General features: G+C 48.5%; 1 protein-coding gene across 2 annotated transcripts in view; it reads left to right on the forward strand.

The window, feature by feature from the left end:
* Window positions 1-17,695, forward strand: part of Csmd1 (CUB and Sushi multiple domains 1) — a 1,167,250-nt gene that overhangs the window by 540,963 nt on the left and 608,592 nt on the right. For both annotated transcript variants that reach the window (XM_058580132.1, XM_058580135.1), the window contains exon 4: window positions 11,716-11,828. In XM_058580132.1, coding sequence (XP_058436115.1) covers window positions 11,716-11,828 — 113 coding nt within the window. The remainder of the gene's footprint in view (window positions 1-11,715; window positions 11,829-17,695) is intronic.

A 17,695-nucleotide genomic window follows, 5' to 3' on the forward strand; every position in this document is an offset into this window, starting at 1 on the left:
GAGGATTGCTGTGAGGGGCACACACAGGTCCGGGGTGGACACTCGGGTCCGGGGTGCTGAGGCCTGTGGGCCAGCAGCTCATTCCTTGCTGGCTGAGCTCCTTCATACGCTGCATGCCCCCTCCAAGCCTGGAGGAGAAAAGGAGATGTCCCTTTACAACGAGGGGCGCACACAAAGCCACCTGGCCAGCACCTGCCAAGGCGATGACAGAATGAAGGAGTCAGACGCCATCCTGGAAGCCTCTCTTCAGACCTGGAGACCCTGCAGGTGCTCACTGGTGGACCTGGGTGACGCTGTAACTGCTGAGTGCCAAGCCGTCCACCTCTCGGCCTGTCGCCCTCTGGCCTTTGCTTAGTCTTACTCATATCTGGGTCACCTCAGAGCTGTGGGTGCCCAGCAATGGGCAAAGCAAGAGCAGAGGGAGGAGGTGGCTCTCCTGCCACCTGCTAGCATGAGGCCCACAGGTATTTTCTGGGACACAGGAAGCAGGAGGTGCCCTCGTCCTTCACTAGGGCCTTCCACCCTCCTGCCTTCCCTAGGGGATTCAGAACTGCCTCCTGTCCCTTCACTCAATGGAACACCAAGTCCCTGCCCCTGCAGCTTCCTGAGCTACAGGAGTAGGGGATGGGGACATGTTTCTTCCCCTTGGTGCTACTCAGTCACCCAGCGGGACAGAAGTGGGAAAACCCAGGTGGGTTGTGGTGACAGCCGGTGGCCGATCCCACTTGCCTCCTCCAGCCACATGGGGAAGACCTTTGAATCATGCCTGGAAATGAGGACACAGATGGCACCCGCTTCTCATGGTCACGGGGGGCCAATGAGCTGGATCTAAAGAAGAGGCTCTGAAAGGCCAGAGCTTAAGCTCACGGAGGACCCTCCAGAGCTTCTTTGCAGAGCTTAATTTTTTGAATGATCAGTTTTGCTATAAGTATTTTTAAAAGTCTTGAAGAAGTGCCATCCCCTCCAATCCATAAATTTTACTTCATGGAATTGATGCTAGGAATGAGGTGTAGGGATGCAAAACTTGCTCATTATAAGGTCACTTACTGTAAATGTGTCAAAAATGTATCAGAAATAAGATCAAGCTGAGATGCTAGGACACTGGTATAATCATCCCATGGTATAGTGCTCAGGGTTCCTTATTGTATGCATCCATATAGAGTTTCTTCAGAAGAAAAAGTGGATTTTTTAAATGGCATGAAAATAGACACACGATTTTATGTCTAATTGTACATATCTGTGTGGGAAAGCATTTAGAGTATTAGAAGCTCTTTGGGGACTAATTTCAATGACTTTCCCTATCCTTGCTTTTCCTTCTGTAATATTTACTCATTATTGTGGGAGAAAGAGATAGTCAAGGACGTCACTTTGAACTAAAAGCTGATCTATCCATAATATCCGTTGTTCCAGGGGATGCTTTTTAGCATTACATTTGATAGATTTTTTATCCAGTTTGGAGAAACTTTCTTTTAACAGATTTCCCATTTTTCTTGTGCTCCTTGTAACTGAATGAGCTCTTGGACTGCAGCTTATCTTGCAGGAAGAATCCCACTATGATCAAATTGGTGCAGCAAATGCCATCAGGTGGCATGGTCCCATTGGCACCTCTGCAAAAAGAAAGCAAAAGTATTCATGGTTCTTTAAGTGATTTTGCTCTGATTATCAACAAGGGGCATCCCTGTCTTTAATTATTTCCCTGGGCTCTGACATCTCTGGGAAGGCTTTGTGAAGACCCTCACCCTATGGTGGGGGGCAGGAACACCTGGCATGTGTGCTGTTTGCATGCTGCTCTGGCAGTGCCTGCTGTTTACCCCACCACTTATGGCAGATTCCTGCCAGCAGTGAACCCCAGTGGATGCTCCATAAAGACCCTGCTCTCTAATACCTGTGTTTCCCAAAGCCTATGGGATCGTTTTGATAATATGATTCAAGGAAATAATGTATTTATTCGACAGTTGTGGGTAGGGTTTAGAGCCTAGCTGTTTCTTGGTGTATGTAATGTGTGATACCCTGGCTTGGCTTACTTACTAATAAGGAAATTGTACATCTCTGCTGGAATGGCTAGAGGGGCAATGACACAACCCTGAAAACTTCTGTCCCCTGGAAGCGGTGGAAACAGAGTGCTGAGATTCCCACCTGGGCCTTGGAGCAGGGGGCTCCGTTGCTGCGAGTGGGTGCCCGCTGGTCTGGGGCTTTCCAATGTCCTTGCATCCTCTCTTGCTGCTTCATGTTCTTGTTCATACCAAGATGGGAACTTTCAGGAAGAATTGATGGGAACTACATTTCCTATGTGCAATAATCATGCAGAATCACTGGAAGACATTCCTCCCTAGATCAACCTAGAATGCACCCCCTTTGCAATCTGGACATGGTCTGTGTCTCAGCAACACTCAGCTGAGCTGTCACAAGGCAGTCAGGCACACTGTCCTCCTAAGCCTTTGGTCTTCTCTCTGTCACAGGATGGCTTCAGCATGTCACAGTTGGCCACCTTGCAGGTCCCTGTGCTGGCAGCCACTGTCTTGAGACACCACTTGCCCCTTGCTGCCGGGCCAATTCTCCTGCCTCCATCTGGCTCCTTCTGCTTTGTCTTCAGGACCTCTTGCTTTGGCTTGTCCCTAAATCACTGTACTCCCTGGGCGGGACTCCACCCCCTCATTGTCCGGAGGATGGAGCGCCGTGTCTTGAGCAGCCCAGTCCCTGCCACGGTCCTACTGTGGGTGAGACGCCCTCCAGGACAGCCACCTCCACGCCCTCTGTTTCACAGCCCTGTTGATCCTGTGGCTTCCACCAGGCCCACTGTGACCGCCTGCAGCCAGGGACACAGGTCTGCTCACCTAGTGCAGGTGGTGCTTCAGCACCGGAGCCACTTCAGCACCTGAAACCCAACTCCATGAGGCACATTGCCCTCAAAACAGGGCAACAGTGCTGGCCTGCTTGGACACTTCTCAAACTTTTGACAGAATGTGTGCACAGATGGAAGAATGTATATGTCCCTGTATGTCTGCAAGTGTACCATACATAGATCATATCCACAGGAAGATAGGTGTTGTATATTTCTATTTCATCTGTGTAGGTTTACATCGTATGTATGATCTTTGCACCTCTATGGAAGTGTCAGCCAGGTCGGTCACATGTATGGTTCATGTGTATGTCGTCTACCTAGTTTATCCATCTGTGGACCTCTGTATATGTGCATAGATGGCCAAGGTATCAACACAGATGATACTGAGGTAGAGATACACAGGCAAACACACGCATGTGCATAAGGTCAGCCATAGCTTGGGATGCTGCGGTGAGGTGGACATTTGCGTCCCCACCTGGAGGGTGTGACACTGCAGAGGACCCTGAAGGGACCAGCCCTGCCTTAGCAACAGGCGTGTGTGCCATCACTGACACAGAGGTTGGCCTTCAAGTCTAGGTGACAGGCAAGACCTGAGGCCATCGTATTGGAGGGGACACAGCTATGTGTAAACCCAGCTCAACCCAATCCACTATGGTATAGGTAGGGACGGAGATGTGCACGTGATGGACAAGGGCAGATGGCTTCCACCCAGAGTGTGCAGCTCCCAGCTCCCAGCCGACAAGTGGGGGAGCTGCCCCCTCTGTGGGCACCAGGAGGGCAGGGCCTGCATGTGGACGAGCTGCCCCCTCTCTGGGCACCTGGGGGGCAGGGCCTGCATGTGGGGGAGCTGCCCCCTCTGTGGGCACCAGGAGGACATGGCCTGAGTGTGGATGAGCTGCCCCTCTGTGGGTACCAGGAGGCCAGGGCCTGTGTATAGGGGCCCCCTCTGTGGGGCACGTGGAGGGCAGGCCTGCATGTTGGTGAGCTGCTCTCAGGTGGGCACTTAAGACACAGGAGCCCAGATGGAGCCCAGGTGGAAATCATGCCACCCGGGAGTAGCAGTCTCCCAGTGGCAGTGCTTGTGCCCTGCACCCTGAGGTCTGCAGGTACCTGTGACAGGTGGACTTGTGTTTGCAGGGGCCAGCTGTTGATGCAGAGTAGGGAGATCCAGAGTGACCCCAGGTGCAGAGGCTCCTGGGCTGTCCACTGGCCCCTCAGTGGTGGCAGCAGAGACAGTTCTCCTGCTGCCACGGGACTGCCAGCAGCATGGTGGGGGCCTCACCAGTCTCTGGCACAGGTGCATGAAGTACATTGAGATGTTCACCAACAGAGAGGCAACCCACTTCAGACTCCTGAAATGAGCTAGGAGAAAACTTCACTACCCCAAGATTAAGGGGAAAATATTTGCACAGTGCCCTAAAGAATAAGTATTGCTTAAGTGATATCAAAGATGAAAATGTCAGGGACTCAGATGTCCAGGGGCATCTTGCATTTTGTCTTTATTGTCAGACTTGGAGTATTGACTCTACAGTTATTATAGGAATTCATGTGTCTGTAGACACTGTCTTTGTTCTTTTAATAAAACAGTCTATGAATGCTCACCCATAGCCAACGCCAGCTGCTAGCTGTTTGGGCTGAGTATCATCTGAGGCAAAGGGTGTTTTCTCCTGGGGAACTTCTGGTGTTTGTCTTTGCAGACAGCAAGGAACCAGGACATGGCACCAAATGGAGCCTCAGAAGTGGGTGGCTTGAATCCAGATCAGGACGTGGCAACGATGATCTTAACACCCTGTCTGGAGTGGAGCTTCCTGGCAGCACTGAGGCCGGGGAGGGGCTGGTGGCACTCTGCAGGCCAGCAGAGAGAGGCTGTTCTCTGTCTTAAGCCCTGCTGCCTTGGCCTCCATCTTCTGCCACTCTGGTGCACAGAGGCCACAGGACTTCCCTGGAGAAGTGGCCAGCGCAGCCTGTGCACCTCTCCTGGTGTCCCTGGTCTGTCAGAGGCTTCTCCCAGGGTGGGGTTCTGGCAGGTTCCTTGGCATCCAGTCCTTGAGCTTCAGGAGGCCCTCCCCAATGGCTCTGCCCCACCTGCCCTCTGGCTTAATCCCTGAACCTCACTTCTGAAAGCCTGGGGCATCTGGATGTTCTTTCAAGTCTGAGCTGGAGTCTTGCCTCATCTCTAAGGAGGTCTGTTCTCCCCACCTCAAATCAGAAGGAGCTCCCCCTGGGCCACCTGAGCTCTGCACCATTCTTCCCACTGCACAGATATTCGTGTTGACAGAGGGAGCACTGAGCTGCCCTGCTCACGTTCATGGGTGGAGGCCCTGGCACTGGGGGCAAGATGGCGCTGCATGCTCTTGATGTTCGGGGTTTTCATGACAGGGAGCATCACTGCTGCTTTAGGAACTTGCGTTCTGAGCAAAAGTAGGGTGAGCATTGATAAGTGACTATGGAGCAGCAGTGAGCTTGAGTCCTGCAGGGAAGAGAGTCGGTGTCACTAGCAGCACCCTTAGTGCTCACAGCTGCGGTCAGAGCCACCCACCATCCCAGCACCAACAGCTGGAGAGGGACTCAGTCACTGTGGAAGTGCATGGTGCCGATCAGAGCAGAGAGGGTACAGAGGGCACTTCAGGGGTAGGTGAGATGCAGGCTTCTTGAATTAAGGTAAGACTAGGCTGGACATCGGGTCAGGGTGGCTAGGCACTAACCCCAGGTGTCCACTCACTGCACGTTCAGTGTGGACGGGTCCTCAGAGTGCAGCAGGGTGTGACAGGAGCTGGGTGCTCTTGCAGAGAGCCCGCACAGTGCCCAGGTCGAGGGCTGTGCTCCAGCTGTGCTCCACTCAGGGCCACAGGGAGGAGGGTGTGTCCAGCAGCGGCCCTGTCCACCACACACGAGAAGCACAATGTGGTCCTTCTCGCTTTGTGCAGCAGGATCTGGAAGGAACTTGGTGAGCCCAGTGTGGACTGAGCACCCATGCTATGCCCAGCGCTTTGCTGTATGCTGGGAGATAGGGAGAGCGCAGGCTTCAAGTTCACGGGGGCTGTTACCATCAAGCAGTCCCCAAAATAGCCAGGCCACCACTGCTTATAAAATGGCCTGCAGGCGAAAGTCCATGATGTCCAGAGGGACAGAGCAGAGGGGAGCAGCCTCACGTGGAGGTCAGGCCCGGCTTCCGCGAGTAGACAGCCATAATGTGGGGTGTGAAGGAGACGCAGGAAGCCAGGGACGTGACGGGGAGTGGCTGGCAGGTGGAGGGGCCACTGATCTCCAGGGCAGTGAGGGGCTGGGGAGGGGCGTGCTGCTCCCCAGGCTGCGGGGAGCCCTGCTGCAGGGAGGGGAGCTGGAGGCACGAGAAGCTGCAGGCTGCACGGACTCCCCGAGGCACCACAGGTGAAGGCTGAGTCCTGAGAGGGACAAGCGCACCTGTTGGTGAGGGTGAGTGATGGAGGAGAGTGAGCCCAGGAAAGAGGTAGGGAGAAGCCCACACCAAGAACAGGAGAGGCTCACAGGACGCCTTCCCTTAATTAGAGCCAGAATGTCCCCACACAAGTCTTGTGTGGCGTTGAAGTATGCCCTGAGTGCTCTGCTGTTCTTGTGCTTACAGATGATGTTTCCCCCAAAGGGGCAACATGCTCATGGGTGCAAGGAACTTGGGGACGGGAGTTCTAAGAATATTCAGAAATACACAAGTGTGTGTATAAATGTGCGTGTGTATCCGTATGTGTGTACAGGTGTAGGTTTGTGTGCCTACACACTCACAGCTCTCTCCACGTTCTCACAAGATAAGAACCAGCTTCATTTTCATGGTTATTTTCATCGAGGTCTAGAGCAAGGCTTGGCATTGTCTCAAAAACCCAATTCTGGCTCATAAGCGTCGATTTCACTTGTAATATAGATGACACCCCATGGGAAACATGACATTTCTGGAACTCTCCATTTGATCAGAATATTCTATTTGATTTTAACAAAACAGATGCATGAGACACCACACTGTGAGTCATCTCAATCCTACATCCACAGGAACACAGGGGAAAATACTGCATTTTTTGTGAGATATCCCCCCAGTTCCACAGTCGTCAGTCTCTTGGAAGTAATGGGTTTACTGAAGTCTCTCAGTCTCCTGAGGGAGTGGAGTGGTTTCAAGTCTGCCCTAATCGTACTGATACTTTCTGGCTTCGTACTCATCATAAAAAGGTTCAAATGCAGAGGAGAGTCCCTGTGATTTCTATGATGATTTTCTAAAAATGTAAGTCATTTGGCGTCATGTCAGAAGTGCTCGAACAGACCAATTTCACAAACCTTTAGCATTTCCAGGTGCGGTTTAGGAAATCGTCTCAAGTTGTCTCTTCACTTTTTGAGTTCCTCGGTGGACTGCATGAGTCACGGAGGCAGGGGCTGAGACCGTCAGGGGAACCACTCACCACAGCGAGGCTGAGGACAGTTGGGCGAGGAGTGACCCAGGGGACTGCTACAAACAGGCTCCTCAGATCCGCGGCTATCCACCTGGAGAAGGTGGGACTGACTAGGCTGTGCTGTTTGGGCTAGAGCAGGTCGTGTAACTTCAAGTACCCCAGGGGTCCCACATGTATTCTCGCTCCTAGCAGAAGCCAAGCCCTCTTGAGTCCTTGGTGGAAGACGAATCTGCCAGTGGTGAGAGTGGCTTCATTTGGCACTCAGGAGGAAACGGTGAGGCGGCCAGTTCCCAGGCTGCACTGCAAGGCAGCACGGCCCTCTCCCTCCTGGCCCCGGTCTCAGGGGACAGGACAGCTGGGCAGCCACCCGGGAAGTGCTCTCCCTGGACTTAGGTGCACCTCTCATCACCCCACACTCAGCTGGAGCCCGGTGACCTTGTCCCAGAGGCCACCTTCTTTCCCAGGTGATCATCTGCTTCTGCACCTGAGGACAGGAGATTGTGAGCCCATGTACCAAGACAGTGACAGACACCTGCCCTGATGTCCTCACTTGTCCTCGGAATGTCTCTGCTTTGTGTCTTCATATCAGTTCCCGAATGTTGACCTGTCTCACTTCCAAAAATATTTATTTATTAAAAAAAACGAATTCGGTAGACTTAAAAAATACATATGCAAAGCCCTGAGTTCAATCCTAGCACCAAAATTAAAGAAGGAAAAAAAAAAAAATGAAGTAGGAAAATGACCCTAGAGGCCCTGTCAGAAACTCCCTCCGACCATCGTAGATTTCCAATCCCAGATAGTTACAGAAAAGGTTTCAACGGCACTGATTTTGCAAGATTCTTTACAGATATAAAGTAATGAAATGTCCCACCATATTTCCTTTTCTTCAGCACTGCCTAAGAATGAAAAATAGGACATACTTATTGGAAGATCCTATCTGGGTTTCTGTTTGTGTTGAAGGATGTTGACATATGAAAAGCTGCACCTATCGCCTCGGTTCATAGATAGATACACACAAGATCAGCTTCTCCTCGCCAACTGCCCATGGCTAGCACAGACCCCGTGGCTCACACCAACACAAACACTGCCCTTGAGGTCTGGACAGGTCTCGCAGGACACCAGCCCCTGGCGTAGAAGGGCAGTGGGGCCCCTGTGGCCCTCCCGGGTCTGTCTTGCCACCAGCAGTGGTGTGGAGGCCTGCGGCCTGACTCTCTCTGCCTAGGCCCCTCTATGACTGCCTTCCGCTTCCTCCTCTCAGCCTCAAGGATACCTGGATTATAGTGGGCCCACCAAAGAGTCAGAATAACCCTTGCCTGTCTGAACTGCAGGTGAGGCGTGGTGCTCATGGGCTGGGCAGCAGGGCCTCAGCATGTGGGCAGCCCGAGGCCCTTGTTACGCCTGCCCAGAGAACTGCTGTTGAGTTCTGCCCCTCTAAGTCTTACTTGAGTCATCCGCATGCTGATCAAGTTCCCGAATCATCTCCTGGTGCAGACTAATCGACTTCCTTTACATTGGTTTTCAGTGAAAGAACAGTTGACTTCAGAGCAGAATCTTTGAGTTGAAAGTCAGCCAAACCTTACCCCAGTCCTGTGGACAGTGACCAAGGAACCTGCCCTTCTAAGGTGAGGCCTTGTCTAGAGTGACCCCATCCCCAAGTGGGCACAATTATTTGTTAACTGACAAGTGAAAATCAAGAAATCCATCTCCTTTGGAATAGGACTCATTGGCACAGCTTGGTTCCAACCATGCAAAATGAATTACATAATTGTTACAAGTCCTCATGCTTGATTCCAGAGGAGAGGAATCTGTGAAGAAGTTGTGCCTTTTACTCTGATGATTTAGTCTCATTAGGTTGATATGTACCATCTAAATTTCTTTCCACTCTGTAATTTTACGAATGGCCTTTATATACCAAGCCAGGGGTCACAAGCTGTTGCCCCCTGGGCTTAGCCCATAGGCTCAGAATGAGTTATTACATTCTTAACTCGATGTGAAGACATTTTAAAAAGTAATAAATATTTTGTGACACAGAAAACCGATATGAAATCCAGGTGTCAATGTCAACAAGTGCTGTGTGAACACAGTCACACCCATCATGAGGCAGCTCTTGAAGGAGTACAGTAGAGTTGACCAGTTGCAACAGAGACCGAGTGAGCACAGGCCCTAGAATAATTAATTCAGTTATTTTTTTTCTTTTTGGCAGTGCTGGGGATGAACCCAGGACCTTGCACATGGTAGACAAACTCTCTAGTGCTGAGTCACATCCACAGCCCAAAACCTAAAATACCCACTACCTGACCCCTGTTCAGAGAAAGGTTTGTTGACTATCACAAAACAGACATTCCTATGTGGGGGTGTTTGGAAAGGCAGGTTGGGGAAGAGAGGCTGTGTGTGCCAACCTTGTTAGTTCCACCTAGCTTTTGTGATTAGAACCATCAAGAATAATCTAATTGAGAAAAGCATAGATTTTAAAGCAACAACAGAGTCGAAGTTGATTTCAGTTATAAACAGGTCATATGAAAGTGAAGCTGAGCTGGGAAGGGCTGGGGATTCTTGAATCCAGACTGACTTCTCCTGCAGACATTCTTGGTGTTAGTGGAGGGGGCCTGAGACCAATAGAAAGAGCAGCATAATCTCAATAGGGAAAGAAGGTGATGCATGTCTTGGCGTCGGCTTTGTCCAGCTGTCACCCTAGTAGCAGACAAATCCAGAAAATAGGCCAGTCTGAGCACTGTTTCCTCTTGCAGATTCCTTCACACAGTGACATAAACACTGTTGCAATTGGTTACAGTCAAGGTTTGACTTTTAACTTTAAATGGATCGTGCACATTTAGAGATTGGCAGTGGAAATTGAGCACCCTGACATCAGAAAGCTTGACTACATATGTCATTTGACTGCTTTTCCTCCAGGTAATGGAATAAGTAGGAAATGCTCCCCACAGCTAAACGGTTTCCAGCAAATCCTGTGCAGAGAAATGAGGCATCCCTTGACCACACAAATGTGTGCTTCCAGTCCAGTGCTTCCAGGGCACATGGTTCTCCAGGTTTCTACTATAAGCAGATTGGTCCATCCTTTCCGGATCATCTACGCTAATAAGCATCATTTTGAAAACAGATTTGGCAATTGAGATACAGCATAATTATATAGTGCATGTACCATCTAAGTCCAGTAGCATGAAAAGTGTGCTCTGCGTCCAGTCACGTGAGCATCTACGAAACCTCTCCAACTCCTTCATGTAGACGTCCAGGCCTCACCCACGGGTTCAACCATCCATAGATGGAAAATATTTTAAAATCATGCATGTGTACCAAACATGTACACACTTTTATTTCTTGTCAGTATTCCCTAGACAATACTGTATAATAAGTATTTACATTTTAACAAGTACTCACATTTTCTTAGGGATCATAAGTAACCTGGAGATGATTCAAACACAGTGTGCGTAGGCTATGTTCAAATATTGTGCCCTTTCATATAAAGGACTTGAGCATGTATGGGTTCTGGTGCCTAGTGGGAGCCCCAATCCTCTGTGGATATCGAGGGGTGACTGATTTTCATGTCCAGTTTGTAGATGGGGAAACTAAGTGTCACAACAAAGTTCTGGAGCCTCTGCCAGCACACGGCAGAGCCAGAACACGATCATGCTGGGGTATGCTCTCCAGGGGTGCTCCAGCCCGGCCCCGCTGAGGGCATTTCTTGCTCTTCTGACTCACAGGGCCATGATTCCTGAGAGGCTTCTCTTCCTCTGCAAGCATGGGACATTGTCAACGGGGCGAGGGGAGGGCTCCAGTGTTTCTGACAGCTGACCTGGGCGTTGGGGAGCTGGCTGGATACTCTAAACAGAGAACAGAGATGGATCATATCTCCTTTTTAAAAGATTAATACATTACTTTAGTAAAACATGATTTTATTCCATTTCAGATCTCTTTGACAGTTCTTGTCATCCATCTTCTAAATGACCCTTTCCTTTATGTCAGTGGGAGAGGCCTGGGCTGCAGATTCTGCAGATGGAACGTGGGAAACATGGCCCCCTGTGATAAACTGTGTGTTTCAGCCGACTCCAAATTAATAGAACCGTGGAGTGTCCAGATGGAGAAAGGCAGAGTCTTATAAGTTGCCTATTTCTTTTTCTTTTAATGACTCATTGTGATTAAGGTCCTGAGGAAATGACATGAGATTGAAAATATGTCTTCTCATGTATTCATCATTAACAAGGAAGATTCAAAATGTCAAATGTTTTTGAAAGCTTCCTTTTAATCAAGGGTAAATTTAGCATTTATATTTGGGCAAAGATAAAGCTATCCAAATCATTTTAAGTTTTAAAGGCAACTAATAGATCACCTCTGTTTTAGCCATCGCAAAAAAGAATAACAGAATCCACTTTTGAAGTACGATTTAGGTATAGGACATTTTCTCTGTGTTTTTTAAAGGGAGACCTTTCTCCTCTCTCTCTTTTGTAGGCTCACGGGCATGAACCTGCCCTCTCCTGTCATCAGTAGCAAGAACTGGCTGCGGCTGCATTTCACATCCGATAGCAACCATCGGCGCAAGGGCTTCAGTGCTCAGTTTCAAGGTAAGAATGCTCCAGCTTAAAGGAAAAAAATATATATATATACATACATACATACATACATACATACATACATACATATACATATATACAAACAGAAGGCATGGTTGTCCTTTCTAACCCTAAAAATTTTAGCACCTTGCTAAAGATGCTAAAAGTGATATAAGTAAACTTGAAAGCACTTTGTCACTGTCTTCTGTATTTCAGTGGTGTCCATCATGATTCTTACTGTATTAAGAGCAGTTAAGTTTGGAAATTTTATGGGCAGCAACCAGCAACTCCATAGAAAATCTTTTGTACTATGACAGTATGAATTGTAGTTTCTTATTTTGCTGAAAGTGTTGGTAAATTTTAGTCAGTAAGTATGTTTTGGCATTAATTTTAAGTATTTAAGCATAACCAGGAAATATCCAGACTGCCTGGACATTGTGTTCATTCACACACCAAGAGTGGTAGAGCAGACGGGTTGTATGAAAACATGCAGATGCATCATGATCTCACTTCAGCCCTAAGAGGTCTTCATACTGCAAAACCCAGGTACCTGATTGACTCCCTACATACTGTGGATCTCAGATGAGGTTCTGGGATTGTTGAAACTGAGCACAGTTGGACAGTCGTTGGTCCTCAGCAGGCAGTGTGACTGAAAATTCCTCTTGGAATCGGATTCCCAATGTTTAGACCTGGACAGCAGCATATCAATGCCCACGTTTCCAGCAACCTTTAATCCTCATTAATACAGCCAAGAAGATCCAGTCTACTAAGTGGTCCACGGAAAACCATTCCATTTGCATTTGCAAATAAAAATAACATGACTGTCCTCAGCACATAATGCCCCTCCCAGGCAAACCTTTCAAACTCCCCGCCATTAAATCCTGACCTTGGGCAGGAGTCAAGTGTGATGCCTGGAAACCAGGGTAACCCAACCCGGAAAGCCAGACTCCCTCACACTGCAGACAGGAGTGAATCAGAGAGGCAGCTGCGGCATGGACTTCCCTGAAAGCCAGAGTGTGAGGGAAGCCACGGCGCCTCCTTGTGGAGATCTTAGTAAACTGTCAGCAGTTGGTCTGCGCATCTCCTGTCTGAAATGGTGAAAATATAATATACTTTCATTATTTTCTTTTGTACAAATAGGAGAATAAAAGTGTTTTTTAGGGGATGAAATGCAGGTGGGGGAGAGCCATGGAGATCAGTGGTTTTCCCTGGCCACCCATTGCCGGGGCAGGTGAACCAGCAGCATTGCCTGACTTAGAATCCAGGGCAACTTGCTTCATCAAAATGTGTCTGACCTCAGAAGGACATTGTCCTTCACCTGTTGGTGCCAGGGACTTCCCACCTTTCCCCCTCTGGCTGCAAATGCACTGTCCTGAGGCTGAGGTGCTTTCTCATGATTTGGGAGGGATGCAGGACACATCTTTCCTTTTGGAATGTTTTTATCTTGAGGCTGCACCTCTTCTGGTAGTTAAGAGAAAATGAGTGAGGGAGGGACACTTCGGCAGTGAGGTGGCACCAATGCAGACTGGGTGGGCGAGGAACGTCCCCTGCAGTCTGAGGGGAGTCCACCTGAGCCTGCTCTGTGCCAGTGCACCTGTGTGAAGGTGACCCCCAGCATGGGGGAGACAGGGTCAGGGTTTAGTATGCTCGTAGTCTGATGGTCCTCTGGCCAGGTGGGTCAGTAGTGCTGGCTCTCCTCTTCAGGAGACCCTGTGAGTTACTCAGCATTGAACCAAAGACAGATGCCTAAGTATCAGTCCTCAGATCGCAACAGTGGCCTTGGCATGGGATCCGTGATAGGAAGCAATATGAAAAGTAGAGAATATCACATTTAAAAATGCTCCCAAACTGGCATATTTAAGAAACATACTGGTTGGCAGAAAATTGCAATAACTTGAATGTACCAGCCATCACATACACTTTTAGAACCAACACATATTTTTACAAATAGGTATATACATAATTAAAGTAGAATATGCATAAAGTATTATCTACAATTAATGTATAATTAAATATATAATGAAAACATACATTCATTTAAGTACCATATAACCAAAGTATATAATTACAACGTATGCACTTTGATTTTATAAATATGAGGAAAGGGGAGTAGAGAATTTGTGCCTAAGTCTAAAAGAAGTAAAAAGAGTGCTCAAGCACGGAGGCAGGGGTGGGGTGGGGTGGTCTAGTCTCCAGGCCCAGCTGGAAAGCCTCAGGTTCTGGCTGGAGTGTGTCCCTGACAGCATGGCCGCATGCACTTGGATCTCAGTTAACAGGACATGGGTCTAGAGCACACCCAGGCAGACTCTGTTCAGAAGGCTGGGTGTCACCCTTCTAAGAAGGAGGCTGACTCCACCGAGCCACCAGGAGGATGGCAGGAAACACTGAAAGGAGGACGTGGGAATGCTGAGAAGCACCATCATAAGTATATGGTTTAGACGTCCCCAGAAGCTCAGGTATGAAATAATGCAAGAAGGCTCTGAGGTGAAATGGTTGGGTTAGGAGAGCCTTCAGCTAATCACTGGATTAATCCCCTGCTAGGGATTAACTGAGTAGTAACCAAAGGTGGAGGTGGGTGTGGTGTGGCTGGAGGAGGAGAGTCATCGGGGTGTGCCTTTGGGGGGTATAATTTATCCCTGGCAAATGGAGTCTCCCCCTGTCTGCTTCCTGGTGTGATGCTCTGTGCTGCTTTCCTCCACCAACCTTCACCCTGGTGTCCAGCCCCACCTCGAGCCCCGAGGAATGGGCCTGGCTGTCTATACACTGAAATGCCTAAAATCATGAGCCATAAAATAAACATTCCTCTTCTAAATGTTCTTGTCAGGTCTTTTGGTCACAGAGCAAGAAAGTTGACTAAAACAATAAATGTTATGCAGAAAGATATCGCAATTATTTTTCTGGCTCAAGAGGGAAGAACTGTCTTTAATGAAGGGAAGAAACCAGGGACTCTCGTTGCTGACTCTAGAACAAAGCTGCAGGCAACCCAGAGCAGGAGAAGAGGCAGTGGCTTAGGATGGCAGGGGCTCCTCTCAGAGTCCCCGCCAGTCACACAAAGATCACCTCCCTGCAAACCCTCCTGACCCTTCTAGTGGGAGGCTCAGGTTCCTCATGCCAAGGGTGAATGGTCGTTGGGTCCTGTTAAATGAGGTCCAAGTGCTGATGGGAAGACAGCAGCTGCACCCAGGTGGGGAACTGTGCCATTCTTCTAGGTCCTCCCTTTGTTCTGTGCCAAGATTGAACACCAGAAAGCCTCAGGCGCTTCCCGTGCCTCCTGGACACGTGGACGGGGACACCTGCTGTTGTTACTACCAGCACAATTGCAAAGAGGAAAGGCAGGGTTGATCAACCTTCTAGACACCAATAGGACAGGAATAGCTGTAGCAGTGACAACTTCCGGGGTTGACTAGGAGCTGCCATCCTGTCCCGCAAGTCCTCCTCTGTCAGAGACCCTGAGTCTTGATTGATTGATTGATTGATTGGTTGGTTGCCGTAGGGAAGGGGGACATTTAAGGGCCTGCATTTTGTGCTTGCTGCCTTTTCAGTCAGGGTAGCTGCACTTCCTCTTGATATTGGGAAGGTGACACCCATGTCACCTGTAGTCCAGGATGGTCAATTATTCAGGGATATCTGGGAGAATCCTTGGGGGCTCCCACCTGCCAGTGCAGCCTTTGGTAATTTCTCTGGAAGAGATACTCTTTTGTTATCTAGGTTCGTGATGCCACCAGGGAATTTTATGGTTTCTACAAATATCACCTTCTTTTTAACTTCATGCTTTTCTTGCTCAGATCATCAGCACCATAAAATGTTCTTTTGTCTCTTTCTTACCCCATAAATTTCATCTCCCAGAACGTTGTTCTCTGGGTCAGTTTCTTTGACTTTCCCTCTTTAGCCATGTCATGGAATCATGCCAGGAACAGGAGTGCAGGGACTGACAGGCTTCCTGCTCTGTGGTTCCATTCCTAAAAAGCATCATTTCAAAATGGCATGAGAACAAACGAAGCCACCAGATATATTTGCAATGTCTGCTATACCTATAAAAAATACAGTTCTTAGTGAATGACAGAGTTATGTAGGATATATCATTTCTTTAAATCAGCTGAGAATTGAGCCCGTTCTTTATATGTTGCCTCCACCATTAATTATAATTAAATAACTGCCTTATTAGCATAATCCATCATCTAGACATTTGTGATGTCTACAAGATGAATTTTTAAAAATTATATTAATCTTGAACCATGAAGGGCTCTCTACTCCTAAATGGGCATCTAAGTGTTGGGCTTCAAAATTACAGATGTTCACCTGGCTATTCATAAAAATTCAGTTTTAACAAAATGAAATTCCCATTGGGTTCTGTAATGGATGAATCATTTTGAAGGAAAGTGTTTGTAATAAAGTTCCAATTTAAATTGAGAATACCCTGTCTCATAAATCAAGTGGAAACCTGATAGTGGCTTTAAACCTTGTATTAGCACAAGTCATTAGCTTGCTCTGTAGGTTGTAGTTCTGTAGATGTACTGAGTTTCCTTTTTAATTAAGTGAAAGACTTAATACAAAATGAGGACTTTCCTGTTACTTAAAACACATTTGGGTGTCAGCTTCACGTTCCCAGATTTACCCTGTGTTAGATGAAACCTAAGCCTTCCCCTTCTCCAATGCTGGCACTTTCTCAGGGTCTGAGTGTCTGGAGCTCTACCTGAAAGCAAAGAGCCCCAGGCTGAGGCTGAGGCACATGTCCGTCTTCGTCTGGAACAATAACTGGGCAATAGCAGGGACCGTCATCTGGAGCCAGAAGGTGCTCAACTGAAACCTGAAAGAAGGACCCACGTGCTCCCATCCTCCTGAGGCCAGGACTGTTGGCTGCAGAACTAGGAGTAGGCCGGGTTTTCCCTCTGGTGGTGGCATTGCCCACGCCCTTCCACAAAGAGGTATTACACGGGACGGTCACCACACAGAATATTGTTCCATCACATAAATTAAGGAAATGTAGATTTATACCTTCTAAGTTATTTCTAAACCCACTAAATCCCCACAAGAAAATTGTTCTTAATAAATGTCATTTCATCAAATCAGACATACATAATCACTTTTCCCAAATATCTACTTTTTTTCCTCAAATAAGAAATCCTTGCCAAGTGCCAACTTCAGTATTTTTAAAGAGAGGTCCATCTCTGGGTTGCAGTCCACTGACTCCTGGCCTCAGCTCTGGGTCAATACTTACCATCAGCCAATACCTTTCTGACCTGGGCGTCTCCTCCTCTTCCTCCATAAGGCTAGCGAGACCTGCCTCGCAGAATCGTTCTGAGGCCGTGGAGGTGAGCAAACAGTGTGACGGACACTTTGTCTAGAGCTGTGCCTGGAGGGCCTCTGCCACACAGGCCTCCCTGTCTCAGTGCCTCACGGTCCATCCCTGAAAGCTGGCCGGACCTTGAGATCTCTAGTGGTGCAGAGAGCTCAGAGTGGCTTCTTGAACCAGGCGGGAGGACTTCTGAGCTGTGCGACCTCCCTGGGGAGAGAATGTCCTGTGGCCCCGAGCAGGAGCCTTCCCTAGACCCCGTGTGTGGGAGGACCCAGGTAGATGCCTGCAGTATTGATGGAAACTGGGGTCAGCTTTGCCACCGTGCCTGGGCCTACGCTGGGACACGAAGCAAAACAGAGGAAGGACTTGCTGCCCCTGCAGGCAGCAGCACCAGGAGCCAGACACAGACACCTCTAACTGTACTGTCCAGGAATCTGAGAAATGGTTGACCTGATGTCACTCATACTAAGAATCCTTTCTTCTATAAGTGTCATACTTCAGTGAAAAATACTTTCCAAAAATTTTAAAAAATGACAAATTTTTAAAAAATGACAAATTACCATATTTCATTGTACAATTGTTG

The sequence above is a fragment of the Marmota monax genome, unplaced genomic scaffold (assembly GCF_021218885.2).
Source record: "Marmota monax isolate L192 unplaced genomic scaffold, Marmota_monax_Labrador192_F-V1.1 WCK01_AAM20220418_F8-fsc00195, whole genome shotgun sequence".
NCBI lineage: Eukaryota > Metazoa > Chordata > Mammalia > Rodentia > Sciuridae > Marmota > Marmota monax.